The sequence below is a fragment of the Daucus carota genome, chromosome 4 (assembly GCF_001625215.2).
Source record: "Daucus carota subsp. sativus chromosome 4, DH1 v3.0, whole genome shotgun sequence".
NCBI lineage: Eukaryota > Viridiplantae > Streptophyta > Magnoliopsida > Apiales > Apiaceae > Daucus > Daucus carota.
In genome coordinates this window covers 42,217,983-42,241,027 of record NC_030384.2, presented here as the reverse complement: position 1 = coordinate 42,241,027, position 23,045 = coordinate 42,217,983, and the positions used below count along the sequence as shown (strand labels likewise).

Genomic DNA, 23,045 nt, shown 5'->3' with positions numbered 1-23,045 from the left:
CAACATGAAACGCAAAAATTCAAAACTATTAATGAGAAAATTTCTTTTACGATGGCTTATCATATATGAGATTGTCTGATACACTACTAGTGAAGTAGTGCCTTCACAAGCGAAATTTTGTTCCTATATCGTCTTACTTCCGCTTGCTAAGTTTACAGACCTGCGTAGTTGACGACGAATAATATTGAATGCTGGATATTCATTGCAACCTAATCCTTTAAATAAATTCAAGAAAACCACGGATATCTAAAATGTATGTCTTTCAACTATAAATGACGTCCTATCTATCTGCCATGTGTAAATTTAATTCATCAACGGCTGGTTGTACCTGCATACTCCGGACCATACCTGCAGCAGCTGCAGGTTGCCCTCGAGCTTAAATTTATAAATGGACCACATCAGACCTATATCATTCATATATAATCAAACATCACCTATAAAACTTGCACCACGTTGGTGTTTTTTTTTAGACAAAACCAAGAAGTACTACTGAGCCACTGGCAAAGAGTCATGAAAATTACACACTCGTAATATTAATATGATGGAGTGGAAGATTCTAGTTCTCTGTTTTTCTAATGTCCGGGGTTATTAAATATAATGAAAACCACCTATACGTGATCAACCAGTGATGGGAAAGTGCATAGAGTAATGGTTATAAGTGTAATGGATGAGATACAAAATGTGTGGAATTAGATATGAGGACGTCAAGCCAACACCTAATTTTATTATAATAAACTTACTACCTACATGTGTATACACATTATTGATAGAACAAGGGAACAGTTGGCCCGAACAATATCTGACTTCCATCAACTCTCATCAAGATTCCACTACCATCTCTTTCTGTAATGGCTACACTACATTATTCTATGTTTTTTAGCATCAACATTTTCTTTAGTCTTGGAATTGCTTGTTATAGTTGAGTGATAAAAACAATGTTTTTGGTGAACTTAAGAGCTATTCAGATTGTAATGTATTACACTGGCATCGACACTGGCCAGTGGCCATATTCGATGTTACTATTGTTTAGGGTCCGAGTAAGTGATTACAGTTATCTATAGTCGGCACTCGGCAGCACTAACACAAAATTTTCATTTCTGTTTATTCGTAATTAATGTAAATATGCATGCACCTAGGTGATCGATCAATCAGTTGTCAGAGACCAGCACTCTTTATATCGTATCGACAATATAAGGATATGAAAAAGTTATAGGGTCAGGTCGATGGAGTACTGGAATGGGTATATGACTTATCTATAGGTGAGTGCGGTGGCCTAGCTAGCAATTACTTGCAAATATGTTCCAAATTCATATGCTGCTAAGAGCAAGTGCCCAAAATAAGAAAACTAGAGTGGGCAAACTTAAATTGGATGGTGATGGGGGAAATTATTTCAAGAGAAAAAGATATACACGCACGCACTGACGGGCACAAATTTTAATTTTATTATGTATGTCAAGGAAAGTTGTTCAACAGTGAATGCGATTACTCCAGATTGCACCACAATTACATGAACATGAACGACGTATATGACACCGTTAGTCGTTATATAATGCATAAAATGACATGTCTGGCTCGATCCATCGAAAAAGGTTCTAATTGTAGGGTAAAAATATTCTTTTTTTGATGCATGTAATGAAAAATTAGTAATGTTTATGTTCTGTACCTTTTCGCTCGTGTTCAAGATTTCTTGTTACTCAGCTCTTTTAAGAGCAAGTTCAACAGTGTCCTAGTTGGAGTCCTAAATATAATATAAAAAATTATGTCCTAGTAGTTTAGGACATATTCTGCTAACTTCAACTCCAACAATATTCCTTATTTTCACCATATGTTTAATATTTTATTATTAAAAGTTCATTTTCATCATTAAAACATAATATAAAATAGAGTGAGAAAGAGAGTGTTGGTAAGAATTTATTATAAAATATGGGATAGGACAAGGAGGGAGAGTGCCTCAAAAATAGGGCTTGAATGAGTTGTCCTAGTGATATAGGGCATCACTAGGACATTGTTGGATCAAGTTTTTTCATCAAATGCCCTATATTATGACTTAGGACACTAAATAGGGCAGCTGTTGGACTTGCTCTAAGTCTTGATTCATTTAACATTGGATCAGAACTCAAGTACTCACCTGAAAAAGAACTCCTTGCTGAGCATGGGATATATCGGGTGGAGATATATAATTTAATCAACTTCTCCAGATCTACATTGAAGCGTGGTTGAGTTGGTATGCACATTAACTGTACTCTCTCCATCTTGATTTGTGCAGTAGGTCCGATCATCACTAACTGTTTCATCTTATTGGTCGCAGCTTAAATGGACATGCTACCTAAATTACCAAAAACTCAACCCAGAGATATGGAGAACCAGTAGTATTAATTTAACAGCATAATTCGATATATACAGATCATAGCAAGCATATATCCCAAAATTTCTTAAGGGATGATTTGAAGAACTGAAGTCATAATTAGACATACACAAATTGAGATCCAAAGATGACTGAGGTCACCAAAACGGTGGCAGGATCGGTAGATATGTGAAAAGAATGTCAAAAAAAGAGTCTACCTTTACAGAAAAAGGGAGGGAAAAATACAAGAGGAAGAGGTCCATGCAGAAAGCATCAAGCATGCTTTAATTAATTGTACAGTCCAAACAGATCCTCCAATTGTTCACATGCTGCCTATGGTTTAGGTTTTGAAATCAAGGCCAACTCACAAATATTACAATTAGTTAGTAATGTAGCACTCAGACGCCACACTATCTCAATTTCTGGAATTCCTTTCCCCCACTAGCGCGTTAAAGCTGCAGTAAGTCAATATGCCTGCCCTGGATCATATACTTAATTACAATCATGGAACTCATTAACCTCATATTTTATGTATGTGTACATTAAATTAGATTAGTCAGCTATGTAATGGGATATGCATATTTAATTTTTCAGACTAATGGATCGACTTAATTAATCGTTTAGTACCCACAATTTGAAGTTTGTTAGGGTATATTAATCATGTAGTATTGCTTCTATAGTTCTATAGTCAAGCTGGCTAGTGAACCGTGCACTACTTAATATCTATTCTATAGATAATACTATTGTAGAAGGTCGTTTGAGTGTATTAATCATGCTACCTCTCGTTTGAACTATTGTATTGGATTTAATATAAACTCAATTCAACAAGTAATGTAATTTACGTACCGAATAAAATTATATATACGAAATTAGATGTAGGATTTTGTATAAAGAGACATAACAGTCGAAGAGGGATATTTTAATTGGTATTATTGACTATAAATATATGAATTCATTAATCAAAATTTAAAATATGTCATTTTATATATAAATAAATGTATCTTGTATGCATTTTCCTTATTTAGCATGCTTCTAAGAGTTTCTCAAGTAGTGTCGTAGCAAGTTTTCCCAAATATATAATAAACCATTTAATTTCTAGGAAATGAGGACTTTATACTGAATTACAATTCCAATAATAATCCTCCCATATTATATTATAGTATTAAATTCAAAATTTATTAGCAAAAATGTAATGTAAAAAATATGAGAAAGAGTGTGTAAAATGTGACAAGTGAATATTTAATCACTAAAAACTAAATGACAAATGAGTAGTCATTATCAATTTACAAGAAATGAAAGTAGATCCTAAAATTTTATAAATTAACTAAAACTTGCTGGAATATATTTTCGTAACATATTTCTCTGGCTAGTTCAGAAAACACCGTATAACTAAGCGTATAACTAATCATTTTCTTGGATACTCTAAAACAAGTGTTTGAATTGATCAAAGTATAAATAATGAAACTAACATCACACTGACAAGATTAATCATGGGTGAAATGGTAAATCACAAAAATTGTGCAAAAAAGTAGAATAGTTAAATAGAATATTGAGCAAAGACACATACATAGAAAAGACCCACCATCTCCTTCACCCTCATTATATACTCACCTCAAATTCCTACCCTCCCTCTCTCCATTAAAGAAGAGCTCTCTTCTGCAGCACTCTATTCTCTCTTCTTTTCATGGCTCTTCTCACTTTCCAAGAGCCCTCATCACAACCCAACAAACACAAACAACCCCCCTCTTCCTCCTCATCCAAACGCAAGAAAAAACAGATAAAACAGCAGCAGCCTTCTTCATGGGACCAAATCAAGAACTTGCTCACCTGCAAACAACTGGAAGGTTCCAAGGTCCACGATCCTTCTTCTAATAAGAAACTCGACAAGAGCTCTTCTTCCGGGTATTCGAAGCTGGGGTCTTGCAGCTCTATATGTACTTTCAGAGATGTGGCTCATGGGAATACCAGTAGGGTTGTCCACAGAGCTGATAACTCGCCGGAAAGCAGCTCCGTCGGCCAGGAAACCGGACTTATCCGCCGAAAAACTGTCAATGGCTCGTCGTCGACGAGGTCGAATATGAGTAGTGCTAATTCAGTGAGATCAAACGGCGGTGGTTCGTGTAGGTCATCATCCAGAGGCATGCAGTTTAGAAAACTCTCAGGCTGCTATGAATGTCATATGGCTCATATGATAGTTGACCCTAGCAGGTACTATTTTATTTTCATATTTCCAATTCAAGTAAACAATTCTATTAGAATTTCAAAGTATCAAAAGCGAGTTTACGAGGATCATATTATATTTTAACATAATTAATCGCAGGTATCCTACTCCAAGGACTACCGTATGTGCCTGCCCGGATTGCGGAGAGGTTTTCCCAAAGATTGAAAGCTTGGAACTTCATCAAGCTGTTAGACATGCTGGTACGTTTAACCATAAACACAGAAATTTATTTCAAACATGATTATTTCAAATGTTCACAGCATTTTATATGCCCATGTTCTTCCATTTCTACCATCAATAATGAATGTAGCAATTCAGGCAAGTTGTATTTGAAATCTTCATTGAATATCTCAACCAGCACTCGTTTTCTGCAGTGTTGTACAATTGTTTTCCTCGCATTTAATACACACATGACGTTATTACAGTGTACAGTAAAGTACTACTGCATCATGAATTTAACTCATCTACCTCATATTTTAACCATCCATCCTTCTGGACCTGGTAGCTTGAGTTTACTACGAATTTGAATGTTTCCATTAATTGCATACTGTAATAATAAATATCAGTTATTAATTCCTCCATCTCCCATGGCAGTGTGTGCATTTATATTTCTCAGAACGCAAGGTCAATGACTCAATGCCCTTAAATCATTTAAATAGACACAACTAGTACTCCATATACAATTAATTAGAGTAATTTAAATGTTTAATTAGGTGGCATAATTCGAGTTCCTGATTTTCACATACGATGATTTTATGAACTGTAAACTCACCGTATACACAAGTTGACACGCTGACATACATGCACATATACAAACACATTGATCTGTACTATAATGTTGGTGTAAATTTTGTGACAGTTTCGGAGCTGGGTCCAGAGGATTCGGGTCGAAACATAGTAGAAATAATCTTCAAATCAAGCTGGCTCAAAAAAGACAGCCCAATCTGCACCATCGAGCGGATCCTCAAAGTCCACAACACCAAGCGGACTATCCAGAAATTCGAGGACTGCCGTGACGCCGTCAAGTTCCGCGCCACCACAACCGCCAAAAGAGATCCCAGGTGTGCCGCCGACGGCAACGAGTTACTTCGTTTCCACTGCACCAGCCTCACGTGCACGCTCGGCGCACATGGCTCGTCCAGCTTATGCGGCTCCGTACCCGGCTGCGGCGTCTGCACAGTCATCAGGCACGGCTTCCAAGGCCGCAAGCTAGGCGCCGATAACAAAGGAGTGCGTACTACGGCCAGTAGTGGCCGGGCCCACGACTGTCTGAACAGTACGGACACTCGTAGGGCCATGCTCGTTTGTCGTGTGATTGCTGGGAGGGTGAAGAGAAGTGAGGATGACGTGGCTATGGAAGAGGGTAATGCGGCGGCGGCGGCGGCTTTGAACCCAAGTGGCTCGGCTTATGACTCGGTGGCTGGCTTGGGTGGCGTGTTCTCGAATCTCGAGGAGTTACATGTGGCTAATCCGAGGGCTATCCTTCCTTGTTTTGTCGTTATATACAAAACGAGCATCTAGAGTTGACTGTATTATGGAACTAGTGCTGGAGTAGTATCAAGAAATGGACTGATGAGAGGAGTTAGCTGTAACTAGCTGACTGTCTTTCAATTATTATTATTGTTCCCTAATCATTTTCTCATATGTGTATTCTTAGAATTGGATCAATACTCCAATCACAACTACTACTACTCTCTTTTTTTCCATCACAAATAATAGATATATAAAATTTATGCTTCATGAAGTATCTAGAGTTGTTTGGATAAACTTAAAAAAAATGTTTCTGGTTTAAAGTAAAAAAGTGGACTAGAAGTGAAAGTAAATTAAGACTTACAAATGTTCGGTAAAGAAGTAGACGTCGTGAAATAAAAGCTAGCATTCTCAGTTTTTTTATATGCACAAACGGGTCAAGAAAAGTTGAAGCCGGCTTCTTATTGAAAGAAGCTAGAAGTGTCAATACATTCTCAGTTTTTTTATATGCACAAACGGGTCAAGAAAAGTTGAAGCCGGCTTTTTATTGAAAGAAGCTAGAAGTGCCAATAGCCAAAAAGGCACTTAGTATAATAAGTTATAAATTAAGAGCATGATTTTGTAGGTAATTTATTGGTTAAATTTTTTTAAAATTAGGTTTAGATTTATACTATGACATATCGTTGTAAGGTGTTTGTTTGATGAAAAGCACATTAATCTGATGTTTAATATGATGGGAGTAGTTAAGGGGACATTGTTAGTGTTTAAAGGGAGAGAAGTACCTTGCTTCTAGATCATTTGTTGGTTAAACAAGTGATGACCGTGTGTAGTCCAGTAGTTGTGTCGCCCCTTACTAAAATATCTTTTACATGAAAGAAGAGGAATCTTTTTTGGGTCTTATTAGACGCGTATGAATTGCATGAAAAAAATTCACCTTTATTGATTGACAGTTAGAACTTAGAAGGTGCATACTTTTCAATCATGTAAGCATAAGTAGACTTTCAGTCTTCGAATTGTTTGTAGTCAACTTCATGTGTTTGTACATACAAGCATGTATTGTGTGTTCTCTCCAAAGTCCAAAATGCATCCATCATTGCCAGGATATATCTATTTGTACATTGCAGTGTATTGTGTTCGGTTCAGATTCATGACAGATGATTGTTGAGTCACGTAAAATGTTTAGCGACAATATGTTAAGAATCAAACCCTGTTATTAGAGAGTGCAATTCGAAGTTGCGAGGATCCATGTGTAATGATCTTGGGGGGATTGAGAATTTGTTGGGAGAGGGTTTCTGGCCATGCTTAACTTATAAATTAAAACTAGTGTATGTGGGTAGCGGACAAGTTCATTACTCCCAAGGTTTCTTCTTGATTACTGGTGAAACAACATTGTTTACTGCAATAGAATAGGTATATATATTCAGTGATAACTAGCAGTAAGAATATATCACTCAGATCACTGAAAAGATGGCAACTTTTATATTATTAGTACAATCCAATGGAATAACAAGGCAGGACAAGATACTATAGTGAGTAGTTTCGCAGGAAAATTCAAATTGCTAACTCTGGGGCCGATAATGGTGCATTCGGCATGTGCTAGTGACGGTGTGATTAATGTCCGAGTGCAGAGAGTTAATTATATTCATAATTAACATTTATGTTCAGTTACTTTAGTATTATGGTTAAACAATGGTACAGTAGTTTTCTTTTGTCAGGAAATGTCACTAGTTTTAATTACATTGATATAATGTGCTTCTAGATATAGTATACTGTCAGAACTGTTGTGGATCGAGCTTGATATTGCTGAGCTGAGGCCATGTAACTTATGATTAAAGAAGGCCTGATCATCATAGCTTCAACTGTTCCCTTGAATTCTAAATTTGTTGGTTTGGGTAGTGGGTACAGCCCAATTCGGTTACAAGATAGTCCAGTGTGGAACAGTACTGTGGAGTTTGTGAGCAAAGTCCAAGTATCTTCATTGATCCTGATATTATACACTAGCAACCACATTTCAATTATATATACGGATTGGTTACAATCTACCTGCTACAAAAATCTCGACCAATAAAAATCTTCTCTTAAATAAAAACAGTTGTTTTATGTCGAGTTTTTGTGGGCATGATTCTAATAAATTTTGAATGAGTAAATAATTAAACACTGGGATGAGAATATAGGACTTCACGACAAACCCTCTCCTTCCCTTTCCGCCCATACTCACCACTAAGTTATCTCATCACTCTCCGCTAATTAAGTTATTAGTTGCCTCATGTAAAAGAATTGGCAATGATTCATAGAGAATCACTTCTATCCTATGGACATGAAACAATTTCTAGAGTTACTAATTTGTTGTCAACCCTAAACTAATTCTCTTAAAACAATTACATATGGTGTTAGGCAAGAAATGATTAATCAACGTCCATGCGTGTTTCTCATCCTTATCGGCATAATCCGGAGAAGTATAATTCTACTCAATTCTATATTCACAATTTCACATCATACTCAAACCTATATTCCTATATGAGAGATGTATTGTATACTTTACCAACAACCTTGCATTTGTGCACTTATTTTCCCAGGGTTCATTGAACACAAAAAAGCTATTCCATGCTATTGTTTAATTAAAGAACAAAATTATAGTATTTTCTTTTTCAGACCAACAGTATTCTATGTTTCGATTGTCCAAACAGAGATTACTTTGGAATTTTTTAGCAGACCAAATGGGACAGACATAATTCCCTAACAAATAGGCCTCTGTGTTCAAAAGAATCAATCATGTTAGCCATTTTTAGCTCTCTTTAGATTACTAGTATATAAGATAATATTCGTTTGGGAACTTGAATTTGATATAAAATTCTGAATTTGATCAAATGACATTGATTGGATACAAAAAAAATAAAATATTAGATTTAGATTTCATTTGAAATTAAGGAAATTCAAATACTGGTATAAAACTGAGAATTTGAAATGAGTACATGTTCCCGGACCCAACCTAGTATCATTGATCATGTATCTGCATTTCATGTTAGTAACCGCTAATAACCCAACAGCGCAGAACTGTTGCGTTTCTGGTTATTAGTCTGGAGGTATGGATGATTATTGGTTACAGATTTACAGTAGTTAAGATGCTAAGTTAATTATTAGACCAAGAATTAGAGAAGATGATGAAATAATGAAAGAGATAAACTCATGAAATTATAGTTTTAATTGAAAGAACAAGAGTAGACCATGTAATCATTTGGTAACATGCATGGCTCTAGGACAGACATCTTTTTCTCGTTTGAAAATGGACACCACTGATTATCTTCTTCTTATTATAGCATAGAGTATGTACAAGTAACACTAGGCTTTCGATTTGAATAATCTCTTGTTCCCTTATAAATTAATCCCTAGCTCCGACAAATGATCATAGCAGTACAACTTCTTGGAGACTCTCTGGCAAGAATTGAAGCATGTATAACAAGTCTCAGAGAGATAGCTTTGTCATCCAAGTTAAGGATATCAAACAAAGCCCCTGCAATCAAAATCATCGAGAGCCTCTGAAATTCAATTTCTCTTCCATGAAGATTTTTAACCGATTTAGAAGGATTCTAATGGTGCTGGTTTTTCCATTTCCTTCGTCTGGAAGCCACCGGTCTTCAAGAAGGACGACATCTGAATCATCGTTCCCAAGGCGAAGTTCATGTGATAGGTCTGAACCTCCAAAAACTTCTTGCAGCTCATCATATTACTCTTCTAGCTCACACTATGATGAAGCCATTTCTGACTGTATTGAATTCTTCAACAGGTCCTCTCAGGAGGATGCCTTTGATGCTAAAATTTCTGATCTTATGGTCTGATTAGCATGTATACTCATGCTTCTTCCTAAATGCTCTATTTACTTGTATAAACTGTTCGCGCATGATTCAGCTGGCTATTTTCTGTCCTAGACTCCTAGTTATGCTGTATGAATCTACTACTTCAGAAGTAGTTGCTATCGTACATATAAAACTCGCAATCTTAAGAAAAAAAAGAACTAATTAATATACATCTCTTAATAAATAGGAAGAATAGAAAACCTCTGCAACATCAGAGTATTTTGTGAAACGTACTTGTTCTCCAGAATATTACTATGATCACAATGTCTGCGTAAACAAAGAAAGAAAACACATAGTATAACATTTACAATTCATGAATTCGTCTTACATACTCAACCACTCTTAAGTCAACAAATTCAGACTAAACAGAACAAACTGAAGTCACTGATCCCTGATATCCTGACATACTCGAACACAGAATGGGAAAGGAAAAAAAAAAGACTTCAAAACAACCAGTCTCATGCATTTCTTGGATACACAATGTAATTCTTATTTGTAACTCTTCAAGCTTTACCTGGAGGATGTAATTTCATCCTTATTACTTGTCACCATTAATTTTGTCATGACGGCATACCTCATTACAGTAATTTTGGAATTTCAGCATATTGCCGCTAATGTAACAGTTATTATAGATTTCAAAAACCACCTAATTAGCTTGTGCCCATCCTGTGTAATTGAAATTCCTTGTTACCCTTTTTCCTAGAAAAAATCCCTCCAATCAGTGGTATCAATGGCTTCTTCTTCTTCTTTCTCAGAGAAGGGTGTCTCTCCAGCACAGGGTCTTCTTCTTGTGGCACTATGAATTTTGTAAGACACGGTTCATTTGCAAATCTAACGTATTTTTTCTTCTGAAACTCAGCCTCTTTTTCATGATTTATAGTTTCTGACTTCCGTACTTCAAATTTTGTGACGTCCTCAACATGCTTGACATCTTCTTCAACCTGATCACCGAGGATTGATTGATATTTGGAGTACAGATCTATCTGCTTGAGCTTTTGGAGCTCGCGCTTTGTTTGTTGGAGCTCTTTTTGTAAAGAGGACAGACAAGTAGCCATTATCATACCTTCATCTATAGCCTTTTGAAGGTTTTCTTTAGTCTCTTCTAGTTCTACAGTCATCGTGTTAATCTTCAGAGGTACGTGGTCTACCTCACCCCTCGCTCTATTCATCTAAAAAATACATAATCAATGTATAACCATCTTATATCGTATTGGCAATTCAAAAATTAACATTAACATAGTCAATCTTTAGTCACTATATTATAATTTAATTAGTATTTATACTGATCTGATTGTCATTAGTTGCATTGCTCATCACGTGATAAAAGCTGTGAACTCTCACTGACTAACCTGATAAGAAATATACTTGCATTGTTGTTTAAGCATATTAACAGGACAACATTCCTAGCTTTATTCAGCATGCAAATTGCTCAAGTTCAGAGGCGGATCTTAGAAGGGGCAAGAGGGGGCAACTGACCCCCTTAATTTTTTTGTTTGTTAATATTATACATATTTTTAGGTTGTAAAATTGAAATTGACCCCCCCCCCCTTAATTTTTTTGTGACCCCTTTTAATTTTTTTTTACAAAAAAATTGACCCCCATTAACTTCATAGTCAGATCCGCCACTGCTCAAGTTCACATATGTTTTGTATAGTATTTTGGATTTTCTGCAAGCTTTCACATGGGGGAAAAATGTTTATCATATCAGCCAAAAATCATAATAAATCAGTGGCATTCCCATATTGACATGCTTAATATTGAAAATATGGTTTAGGGAAAGGAAACAGGGAAGTGTCAAGAGTTTCCATCAATGTCATTTCTAGTATTAGACTGCAGCCATGCATTATGCATTAAAACATAAAAATGAAGTACCTGTTGAAGCCTGTTGGCATGATAAACGTCCCCGGCCAGAACTCTCTCCCCGAACAATGCCACCGCCTCTTTTACTGATCTGAACGGCGCACTAGTATCTATCTCTGCATTCCCTTTCATCTTCCCTACTCCCCCTGCTTCTTCTCCCACCATTTATATATTTGTATTTGTAATTTGACTGTCCACCAGAATCAATGTAGTTACAAACTATGTATTCTGTTTGTTGTATATATTTTTGTGCTATATCTTGTTCTGTGTGAAGGTACATTGTAAAATATGTATTGGTAGGTAGTATTAGTAGTGATGGTATCTGGTAAATTCGTTTCTTGGCGTTTACTTCACTGGTTTTAGTCTTTTTGTTACTACTTTGAAAGCTACCTCCCCACACCCAGTTCTGTGCGTTAGATTTTATCCATTTTTGCTTTTTTTAAGAGCAAGTCCAATGGTATCCTAGCCCGAGTCTTAAATTTGATATAAAAAATTATGTTCGGGGAATTTAAAAAATATTTAACTAACTTCAACTCAAATTTTGTGTCGTATCCTTAGTATCCTAGCCCGAGTCTTAAATTTGATATAAAAAATTATGTCCGGGCAATTTAAAAAATATTTAACTAACTTCAACTCAAATTTTGTGTCGTATCCTTAATATTTATTTAGTATTTTATTATTAAGGGTAAGATAGGTTGTCTGGTAATATAAGTCACTAGATAGGGCTAGAATATCGTTGGATCTAACTTTTTTTTTTATTTATCAGATTCCTATATTCTTGTTTAGGACTCATATAAGATGTCTCTTGTACTCGCTCGTGGGTCGTTTGGCTAAGAGTCTACACAAATTGGGTTCAATCAATTAAATGGGCTAACATAAGCTGCTCTTCTATTTAAGACAAAATTAACACCTGTGCACCCACTAGCCCAACTAACCTACAGTATAACATAAGCTGGAAGCCAACAGAAGTAAGATATTCTCATAACATTGGGCCATTGGCATTTGATATATTTGTGTACCAGTAAAAACTTTTGATTCTCTTCATACGTTATTATCAGGACAGTAAGAGCCATCAAATGTCTAATTGGTGACGAATATGACCAAATGTTGGTGTTTAAAATTATTTAAGAGACTAGCAGGTCATATGTAATATGTAATACATGTGTAGTTTGATATAGAGAGAGCTGACATTATGATCTTTTGATAAAAATTTACTGTGGGCAAATCGCGCTCCATCATATACATTGTATGGTTTCATCTCTTGCTGCACTCTCTTCTCCAGCTCTAAATATGCTCTTTGCACAACATGGCTGCTCTACTATCGGGACGGTATACACCTCCATTAACCATGTTTAGTTGACAGCTGATGATTATACCTTTGCACCCTACTTTGGGGAAATAAGGATGTGCTAGACATGAGATGCTGTTGTTGTGTTGGGACTGGGATATATCTGGGGCCAAGAACTTCTAGTGCCGCGGGGTGAATGAGTTGACCATACTGCATGTGGGAAAACTCTTGTCTGCTGTTTTGCCAATTTGGAACATGTGATGCTGCAGCAGCAAATTCCTCAGGCTTGCGAGGAGCTGTAAGTTGAGCTGCCCAAAGCCATTGTTGGTGCTGCTGCTGATTTTGTAAGCTCATCAGAGATGATGTGACGGACTTCGTGTTGCTTAAATACGGAGGTAGCTGTATCTGTACCCGGAATACATGCAAGTTAGAATTTATACCTTGTGAGGAAAATAAGCCATGAAATTTGTTCAACCAAGAGAAATAGGAAATTAGAAACCTATGGTAGCTAGATGGCATGACATCAACTAGCAGGCTAGCACCTAGCAAATATATCATATATTGCAGTTTTATCCATTCATAAGTAGAAACTGAAACAGTGAAACTAACTACAGTACTAAGAACAGAAATATCACCTTTGGTGCTGCTCCTGCAGCTGCTGAGTCAACAAGAGAAGTAGAGAGCTGGCAATTTTGGGGCAGGGATAGTGGATTGGTTCTACAACTTTGTGTAAATGGATACAGAAAAGGAATGTTCGACTCTGTTGATGGTTCTGGTCGATGTCCATTTACTTGTCCAGCGCTTTCATGTTCCACCCCAGAACTTCCAGGCAACGCAGCAAAAAAATTGGAACTCTGGTGAAATCATTAAATGGTCAGCTACAACAAGCAAAAAGAAAAGCAGGACATGGCTGAGATGTAAAGGTTACCTGCTTATGTGTAGTGTATGGCCCAGAATTGGTAGAACCCTGTAGATCATCACGGAGCCTCTTATGCAAGACGATTGCACTGCTGAGTTTGCTTGGGCTGTCCTCACCACCGGAACAGGCTATGTCACTGGTGAACACAACTCCAGCCGAGCCTTCCTTGATCATCTGTAGCTTCTTTTCTTCTGATATTGCTCCTTTCTTTGATTCGTCATGTGCTGTCAATCGAGTAGGCTGCAAAGGCAAACTGTCTTTTGCCTCGGTTACCTTTAAGACCCTAATCAGTCGACTTATGTAAACATGAGTAGAACATTTCTTCCGCATCTTCTTTTCATCAACAACAGATTGAAATTCCTATAAAATTGTATATTTCATCACCAGATACTTCTATAAATTAATCTCAGGAAGATATCTAAACCTGGCTAGAAAAGGTTTTCTATTACATTACCATTGCGCAATGCTTGTATACCTTTTCAGATATGGCAACATTCCTTGAAGAACACGACCTGGCAGTACTAGTAGAGATACCAAGCCAAGTAGGAACTTTAGCAGCAGACAACCTGAAATACTTTACATGAGACACCGAAAAAAGAAGGGTTTTGAACCAAATGTTAGCTGTTTGACAGAGAATTACTTTACAGGAGATCCCAGAGTTTTAGCACTATGGACACTTGTTGAAGATAAGCCTGGCCATAATGCTGAACCTATTTGTGAAAAATCAAAATTCAGCTCAACTCAGCACTTTGATTTCCGAAAGCAGCAAATACAGAACCAGTCAGTGGATTTCAACATAAAGTATAAAAGATAGGGTATATGTACCATTATTCCTGTTCTCCCTGGTACCAAGTCGTACTTCATTCTGACCCTTAAAAGTTGAAACCTAGAAAGACAATATAAAAGAGAACACATAAATTGATGTTCTATAAAAACGAAAGTAACTGATAGGAAGCAAGAGAGAAATCATACTGATTCATCAGCGAGCTCTTTATATATCTCATTAGCCATGTTTAAGTTGTGCGCGGGCCTTTTTAATCTGCCAAATAATTATAACATAAAATAATCAACAACAGGACGATAAACTAAAAAACCACAAGCAAAAGGTACCAACCCAATCTCCCGGCTGAGCTGAGAATGACTAGGAAAACTAGAGCAATTTTCATTGGCTGATGAAGACTTGGAAAGTATTGGAACTTTTGTGCAGTTAAATTTAGGAATATATCTGTGCATATCAGCCTCTGTTCTACGGTATGAAAATTGGATTCTTTCCGCTTCATCGGCAGAACCTACTGTGTTTGATGAGTGTTGGGCAGCCCCCGGAGCGGTAGTGGTGAAAGGGGACCGTAAGTCTTTCTCTACTTCTGGAGCTGCAGTTTTTATAACAGTCTACATAAGTATCTAACAATGTACTGGAAAGCTGGGGGAAAAAAAAGGAAGACTGTATAACAGAAGTGGAGCAAAACTTTAAATGTAAGAAATGAAGTCTGTGCTTCTTACAAGACCCAACAAAGGAAACAGCACCTAACCGACTGGATGAAGAAAAACATTAATGAATGAGATATTAGAATACAAGTAAGAACTTTTTGTTTGTGAATCATAAGATTTTGCATTACACAGTTTACCTGTTGATTTAGCCATCTCTATCTTATCCGAGTCTGAAAACATTTCAGCCAATGCATTCAGAGTTTCAGCAACTTCTTCTTCGTCTTTGCTGACCGGCATTACAGAAGCTAGTCCTGGAGAGCCTTCTGATTCCTTAGGTTGCTGCACAAAGACAATGGTCACTCCAAACAATACTCATCGCACATCACATTAATGTGAAATCACTAAATTAATGAAGTGCTTTCAATTTGGATGCATTAATATCATCTCACCAATTCGATCCCATTTGCAGAAAGGTTTAGCCTTCTTACTTCTGGAAAGTGTGGTGAAATCGACTCTCGCCTACGCTTCCTAATAGCTGTAAAAAGTAAATCAAGTAAATTATATTAAATTTTTCATCACATCTTTGGAATCTTTCTTATTGGTTGGTTTTTGTCACCTATCTTTTGTTAAAGACTCATTTGTAGAGATAAAAAAAATTAAAATCTTACATTAAAAGTTCATAGGTAAAGTTTCACCAGTAAAAAGAACTTCACATCATACAAACACAGGAATTATGATCCATTTACTCAATCAACCTGAATAAAGAGATACTCAACTGGCTGAAAAGCATAAAGTCACAAATGGGAGATTGGGATGCATAAAACTTGAGCAAAAATAAATGATGCAAAGGAATCTGACATGGCTCAAAAAATTAGTAAAAACCAAATAAAAAAAGGCAGATAAAGTAGAAAACAGAGAGAGAGAGTCCTGAGGAAACCCAACAGTGACAACCCAACTACAATTTCTCACTTCCTAAATCCAAAACAAAGAACTTGTATCAACAATTCAATATTCATAACGATCACTAAAAACTCTCAAGATCACAAACCTGATCTTAGCTTCCGAGGAACAGAGGAATGATCCACTTTCTGACAATCATCAAAAAACTGTAATTCGAACACAAAACCCAAAGTCATGACAATAAACAACCATTCACCATCTCCCAAGGACAGAAAAACCATTAATAATCTGGGGAAAAAAAGAAGATACCTTTCTGGGTAATTTAATTCTCTTGCTTTTAGTAACACAGGGATGATATTCATCCTCTTCATCATCAGATTGAACACAAGGCATTTCAGAATCAGGGGTCTTGTCACAAAGTCTATCAACAAAACTCAATCTTCTTACTTTATCTTTCCTCAACTTCTTGAAATCTGAACCTTCAATTCCCATCACATAAAATTCAAGAAATGAATAAAGCACAGTTGACAAGGAACATTAAGAAAAACCCAGAAGGACTTGCATTATCTACAAGAAAATCAACACACATTTACACACGCAGAGACAACAGAATATGCAGATAGAGACAAGCCCATTAAATGAGATACATAATTATCCCCAAGGAATAAAAAGAGAAAAAATAAAAATAAAATTACATAGGTGATTAATTACCAACCAGATTGAGCAGTAACATTTGAGGAGGAGCGACTGGGTTTTGCACGCCTTACATCTGGAGTCTTGTCCATTTCTGCGAATACAACAAGAGTGACATGATCTACTAAGAAAAATATAACTTGGCTCAAGCTTATCAAAACCAATCTAAAAAAGAATGAAACTTTATTATATTTCAATACTTTTAACAACTGGGTTTGATTTCTAACAGAAGAATTGACCGGAAAGTTGAGAAGAAAGAACTGGGGAGGCGAGAATTTGGTTAATTCTTTTTCTTGCTTTACTCTGTGTATGTATGATACATGTATATGTATGTATCTATAATAGCAGTAATTATTAAACCAGTAAAGAAGGGGGCAAAAAAGTGGAGAAACTGAATGTAAACATGCATATGGTACCAGCCTTCTCTCTCTCCCAATCTCTCTCTCAATCTCTCTCAAGAAATGTAAAAAGAAGTAAACTTGTCACTTTTTGTGTTGAGAGAATCAGGTTCCTTTTACAAAACTAACCACTTCTAAAACATGATCATCATGGAATAAAAATCAGGCCTCATGCAAAAACTCGAAAAATACAAGGAATTAACTAGAAAAATGGAAATTTAATCCCAACAAGAAAAAGAAGACAGAACCCACCACAATTTCTGGTGATAATCTTCAGATCTTGGGAAATTAATCGAAACCCAAAATCAATTGCAGTGTTAAAGTTAAAGATGAGTAGATCACTGCAAAAATCAGCTCAGAAACACAGTCATGTACATGACACTCATGTGTGTGTAATTGTGTGTGTACACAAGACAAAGAAAAACAGTTATGAGGAGAATTCACAAATCTCGAGAAGAGCTAACAAAATAAACAGACACAATCTCTCTCCCTCTCTCTCTCTCTTTCTGTATCTCACAATCTCTCTCTCACTCTCTATCTCTCTATATCTCACAATCTCTCTCTATCTCTCTACATATGCGTGTGTACATGTAAATGGAGGTTATTAATAGATGAAATGTATCTGCACTGTGGAAAGATTTGTTACCATAATACACCTCTACTCGTGACTCTATTTTGATCGGACGGATCATCCTAGAGCTGGCGTATCAGCCGTTGGATTAAAATATCAATAAATATCAAATTCCATCGTGGCAGCCACGTCAATTCAAGCGGGTTTTTTGTTAATTTTGTAGTAGCAAAATACACGTGCCGATGCTGCATATGGCCACGTGTCGACAACAACCCATGCATGTGAATTGTGAAGTGAATACTCGTTTGCTACTCCGTTTTATTTCATTTTGATATTATTATTACTTGTACGGTCCGACGGATTCTAGTTCTCGGGCATGTACATTTCGTCCCTCACGCGTTTGTGGTTAGTGTGATGTACACTATTATCTGTTTTTACTTTTTATCTGTTTAGAATATGTTTGGATTATAATATAGATAAAAAAATCTACCTCTTTGATTTGTTTAAGTGGTGGAAGTTTGAATGAATTATAATATATAAAATATTATAACTCTTTGATCTTTTCAAAAAAAAAAAAAACTCTTTGATTTATTATAGTGGTGGAAGTTTGAATTTTAATTGGCTACTGATCATAATTTAAATTAATAAATTTGTAACAACCATCTTCAACTAGTTTCAACTCGCGTAAAAAAATCTGCTATTCTTTTAAAGTCGTCAAATTAATATTAACAATATTTATTTGTGGTCGATTATTGAGAATAAACTCAAATTTTGCCTCATAAATAACTAATTATTATGTTCTGAAATCATAATTAATATGTGTAATATATAATTTTGATTGTATATTAAATTATATTAAGTTATATAAATTTAAATTAACTCTTAAGATGATCAAATTTACAAAACAGCAAGAGCACACAATCACACTTGATTAAAAAAAAGTACTCCCTCTGTCCCATTTTAATAGATGTTTGACTTTTTAATACGTATATTGATGTGCAAAAAAATAATATCTACACTCACCTAAAAAATTCAATTTTTATATCAAATAAAAGTTTAGATTCCGAACTTTTATTTGATATAAATTTTATAAAAAATAATTATGTTTATATGTGATTTTTTTAACATCTTAAAATACGTGTAAAAAAGTCAAAAGCAGTTAAAATGGGACGGAGGGAGTATAATTTTGCAAAAAATGGAAAATTTAGAAAATAGAAGTTATTTTAGGAATATTATAATTATCTTTTCCTTACTCATTTAAGTATGTGCTTGTCATTAATATTTCATTTTCTAAAATGTTTTTACTCAGTTGAGTAGATCTACATCGGACACGCGCCGGCCACAAGAGATGTGGTTAGTGGTTGGAAGCTACAAAGGTGGGAGGGAACAATAAAGAATTGAGTTTATGGATAATGATTTGATATTCTGGCTCTGCAAACAGTGTGGCGGTCATGCATAGAGCGTGATTACAGTTGAGAAGAGTATAGAGTATGAATGATGACACTTTGGTCCACAGTTGTAAATATTTATGAAATTTGTGTCCACTGTTACGGAAACTATTATGCTGCCGCACACGTCCACCATGCTCCCTCCGTCCCAATCAATTCTATACAATTTCCTTTTTAGGATATCCTATCATTTCTATATATTTCTAAAATAGTAACTTTTTATAATATAAAACACTACTATACCCACTACATTCTCCCACTATATCGATTATATAATAATAAAAACACTATTACACCCACTATTTTACTGCACTATCTCAAATTTATTATTAAAAAATATGTGGGTCCCACCACTTTACCCACTTTTCATCTAACTTTACACATTTCTTACACTTATCTTGATTTCCGTGTCCGATCCCGATGTATATAATTCATTGGGACGGAGGGAATAGTAAATTTGCACAGTGTTGTTTTCGGGACAACTTTTATTTAAAAATAATTTAGAGACAGCTTAAGTTATTGCCTATAATGCCAAGTAATTTTTAATTTATCTATTTAAATAAATTTGTTAGTAATTTATGCGGCTGCAGAAGCAGAAGCAGGAGCTTTCCTTTTCCTCAGAATAAAACATGCATCTCAATTCTCAGCCACGCGAGTGGAATCTTGGGTTTCTAAAAAACAAATTTCTTATAATTGAAAATGGCAAATTTTTAGATTCTTGTATCAACCTGTAAGATGAGTCCCAAAAAAAGCTCTCTGAATTACAAGCTCACCTCACCGCAAGAAATACCGGTTATTTTTTACCGCTAACAATTAAATTTAAGATCAAATTCGTATGACATCAAGTTAATATTAAATTTACCCGATTTTCTAGCAATATCTCTTATACAAAGTAAATTTTTTTAGTACAGCAACAAAAACAACAATCTAACTCAAAAGCAGACTATACATACACGTGGAACACCACATAACTTTTAACATCTTGAAACTACATACAATCTTCATGATAATCAACTCATGATTTATCTATTCCACACAGCTAGACGTGTGCTTCTTTATTACTCACATGTATAAACCCTCATCACGATCGTTTACAATATTTAACATATAACGCAAATTTGTAGATGCATATTGATCCATTGCAAGTGGCAGAATGTTTCGGCATATAGATGAAGAAGTAATTAAGGGCACTTCTTTTTGCCACCGGTGGTCGTGAGATTAGCGTAACAAGGGCAAACATCATAGTTGCCGGAAGTACCAGGTGGCACGCAGTTGCAACGGCCGCAGCAAGTCCCACATGCCCTGTGGCACAGATTTGGCCTCCCTGATAGTTTGCATCTCTCTGCACACTTTGCCCCGCAATCTGTATACGCAGGGTCCATCATTATTAAGGAGTAAGAGCCAATCAAAATGAGATAAATTCATAAAATTGACGAGCAATCTACGTAGGAACGGCTTTTATTAATACTAACCGATCTGGAGAAGAGAGCGGCCACTACTCATCTGCAACAATTAATTTAGAAAGATATCATCAAGGGCTACAGGAGAAATTAAAGAGTAACTTTTTTTTGTAATTGAAAGATTAAAGTCATGATCATACCGTCATCTCATCACTATGAACAACCTGCAGAAGAAGAAGAGAGATCATGACAACAAATATGAAAGTAATCAGGGACTTTGATATGGCCATTGAACTATATATAATATTCAACAAGCTAATACATATATGTGTGCTGGTGATGATAATAGGGATTAAGAGAGTTGCTGGTATTTATAAACAGAATTTTCAAGTGGAGCTCGGCTTGTGCTAGCTGTATAATGGTACGTAAATGGGACAGGGCTGATCAGGCAATTAAGCTAGCTGGAGCAATATCGACCTGCGAAAATGAAAGGAGCTATAGTGTTAGCTAGCTAGCCACCGACTACGACTGAGGGGACTGATCAATCAACATTTATAGATGGCTCCACTCGCGTATATATCATTCGAGTTGAACCAGTATTCTGCGGCCGGACATGCATAAAACGGATATATGTGATTGTGTGAGTATAATCAGTGAGAGGTAGCTAACATGTTTAAATCCAGCAAATATGGCTGGCAGAGTCACAATCATTAGCACTCCTAATTTCTGACTTTTGTCGTCTTCAAATCTTTTCTTGCCGACTAAAAGCATGACCGTCGACCCAATTTTTAGATAATGCAAAGGCATAGCAGCGTTATAATATCAGAAACTAAAATTGAGAAACTAAAATTTAGAAATTTTTTTTTTTTTGAAACAAAAGGCTTTCATTACTTCTTCAAATCATCCAAAATAATCTCCACCAAATGAGTAGGAGGAGATGTAAACACAATAAAGCAATTTAACATACAGGGAACTCTTGCCAAACAATGAGCTACCCTATTAGCTTGCTTACGAACATGACATAAACGAATACTTGGAGAATCTTGAAGCATGAGTCTGCACTGCTCCTGGATATAACCAACTTCTAGCAAATTCACCGTGCCTTCCATCAGTGCTCGACATACTAGCAGGGAATCAGATTCAAGAGTAACCCTCTGAATTGATTGTTCCATAATCCATGATAAAGCCTCCCTTACACCAATACATTCAGCCTCCATTACAGTTGCTGGCCGGGGTAACGAAATACACTTACCTCCTACAAATGCTCCTTCCTGATCACGAAGTACCATGCCTACAGAAAAAGATTCATGTCCCGGGAAAAATGATGCATCAACATTAAGTTTCAGCTCCCCTGGTTCTGGAGGTTGCCATCTTCTCAATTTGCTGGCTCCCTTAACGTTCACAGCTCTCCTGTCCACACTTGTTTTACGAGCAGACTTCCACTCATTATACACTTTAAACGTGTTCTCCATAGCAATTGTAGGGTTCATCCATTGGTTCTGCCAGACCTTTTTGTTTCTCCAAAACCAAATACCCCAAAGCACCAGGCAGATAGAGACAATCTCTTCATGTTTAGCAGTGGCCAATTTCTGAAGTAACCAATCTGGAGCTGAATACACCTCCCTCATGTTATACTTGAGATCAACAGATTGCCAACAACTCTCCGCAAATCTACAGTCGAAAAATAAGTGAAGAAGGTGTTCAACATCCGCATTACACATGGGACATGTAATTGGAAGTCTAACACCTTTATGTATCAACCTTATTCGAACTGGGACATTATTCCTGCACAATCTCCAAACAAAAATCTTAACCTTATGAGGGATCGATAATCGCCAAATTCGTCGCCAACCCTCTGATTGAGTACAACTAGAGTTACCAGTATAAAGGTCTTGCCAAACACGATATCCAGTCTTCACATTATATATTCCATCAGTCGACTTGGACCACACTATTCGATCTTCAACTTGACGTTGCGGCACAATCTTGCCAAACACGATATCCAGTCTTCACATTAAATTTAGAAATTTAAATTTTTTGTTTGGGTGGTGAGTAATATCTATTTCAAGTAATATGATTCATAATTATTAGTGAAATCTAAATTACTAAGAGATAAATTTATATTATCGATAATTCATAACTTTTTAAAAATTTAATATTGTTTTTTAGGTTGTGATGTTATTTTATTATATAAAAAGTCTAACATGGGTGTATTGGAATATTGGGATTTTAAAGATTTTTTTATTCATGA

General features: G+C 36.0%; 3 protein-coding genes and 1 long non-coding RNA gene across 14 annotated transcripts; 1 reads left to right on the top strand and 3 right to left on the bottom strand.

Annotated features, from left to right (window-relative positions):
• The first annotated feature begins 3,916 nt into the window (after window positions 1–3,916).
• On the top strand, window positions 3,917–6,309 carry LOC108215990 (uncharacterized). The gene is made up of 3 exons (XM_017388635.2): window positions 3,917–4,552; window positions 4,665–4,765; window positions 5,425–6,309. The coding sequence occupies exons 1-3, from the start codon at window positions 4,029–4,031 to the stop codon at window positions 6,084–6,086; spliced, it is 1,287 nt and encodes a 428-aa protein (XP_017244124.1). The 5' UTR covers window positions 3,917–4,028; the 3' UTR covers window positions 6,087–6,309.
• Window positions 6,310–10,161: 3,852 nt separating this feature from the next.
• Window positions 10,162–12,189, bottom strand: LOC108217925 (WEB family protein At1g75720). Its single transcript, XM_017390836.2, has 2 exons — window positions 11,762–12,189; window positions 10,162–11,058 (listed from the first exon to the last, which is right to left on the bottom strand). The coding sequence occupies exons 1-2, from the start codon at window positions 11,912–11,914 to the stop codon at window positions 10,540–10,542; spliced, it is 672 nt and encodes a 223-aa protein (XP_017246325.1). The 5' UTR covers window positions 11,915–12,189; the 3' UTR covers window positions 10,162–10,539.
• Window positions 12,190–12,846: 657 nt separating this feature from the next.
• Window positions 12,847–17,992, bottom strand: LOC108219406 (uncharacterized). 11 transcript variants are annotated; one of them, XM_064091795.1, is made up of 14 exons: window positions 17,628–17,992; window positions 16,996–17,071; window positions 16,594–16,757; window positions 16,433–16,490; window positions 15,834–15,919; window positions 15,582–15,723; window positions 15,071–15,326; window positions 14,929–14,995; window positions 14,782–14,842; window positions 14,597–14,666; window positions 14,432–14,522; window positions 13,966–14,316; window positions 13,673–13,891; window positions 12,847–13,442 (listed from the first exon to the last, which is right to left on the bottom strand). In XM_064091795.1, exons 2-14 carry the CDS (start codon window positions 17,015–17,017, stop codon window positions 13,092–13,094), a joined length of 1,938 nt encoding a protein of 645 aa, XP_063947865.1. In that variant the 5' UTR covers window positions 17,018–17,071; window positions 17,628–17,992; the 3' UTR covers window positions 12,847–13,091. The 11 variants fall into 11 exon arrangements, with proteins under 11 accessions (XP_063947865.1, XP_017248326.1, XP_017248328.1 ...); XM_017392837.2 differs by having other exon boundaries at window positions 14,411–14,522; window positions 16,594–16,763; window positions 17,628–17,982; XM_017392839.2 differs by having other exon boundaries at window positions 14,411–14,522; window positions 17,628–17,982.
• A 2,330-nt stretch (window positions 17,993–20,322) lies between these two features.
• Window positions 20,323–21,212, bottom strand: LOC108216768 (uncharacterized). The gene is made up of 3 exons (XR_010290863.1): window positions 20,995–21,212; window positions 20,867–20,897; window positions 20,323–20,757 (listed from the first exon to the last, which is right to left on the bottom strand). It is a non-coding gene; the product is annotated as an uncharacterized LOC108216768 (long non-coding RNA).
• Window positions 21,213–23,045: the final 1,833 nt, after the last annotated feature.

Coding starts and splice junctions, on each gene's coding strand:
- LOC108219406 (XM_017392832.2), bottom strand. CDS start 17,069: ATGGACAAGACTCCAGATGTAAGGCGTGCAAAACCCAGTCGCTCCTCC. Junction 16,491..16,593: donor GAATTAAATTACCCAGAAAG/GTATCTTCTTTT, acceptor TTCGAATTACAG/TTTTTTGATGATTGTCAGAA. Junction 14,317..14,410: donor TATACAAGCATTGCGCAATG/GTAATGTAATAG, acceptor ACAATTTTATAG/GAATTTCAATCTGTTGTTGA.
- LOC108217925 (XM_017390836.2), bottom strand. CDS start 11,914: ATGGTGGGAGAAGAAGCAGGGGGAGTAGGGAAGATGAAAGGGAATGCA. Junction 11,059..11,761: donor ATGCCAACAGGCTTCAACAG/GTACTTCATTTT, acceptor TGTATTTTTTAG/ATGAATAGAGCGAGGGGTGA.
- LOC108215990 (XM_017388635.2), top strand. CDS start 4,029: ATGGCTCTTCTCACTTTCCAAGAGCCCTCATCACAACCCAACAAACAC. Junction 4,553..4,664: donor ATGATAGTTGACCCTAGCAG/GTACTATTTTAT, acceptor AATTAATCGCAG/GTATCCTACTCCAAGGACTA. Junction 4,766..5,424: donor TCAAGCTGTTAGACATGCTG/GTACGTTTAACC, acceptor ATTTTGTGACAG/TTTCGGAGCTGGGTCCAGAG.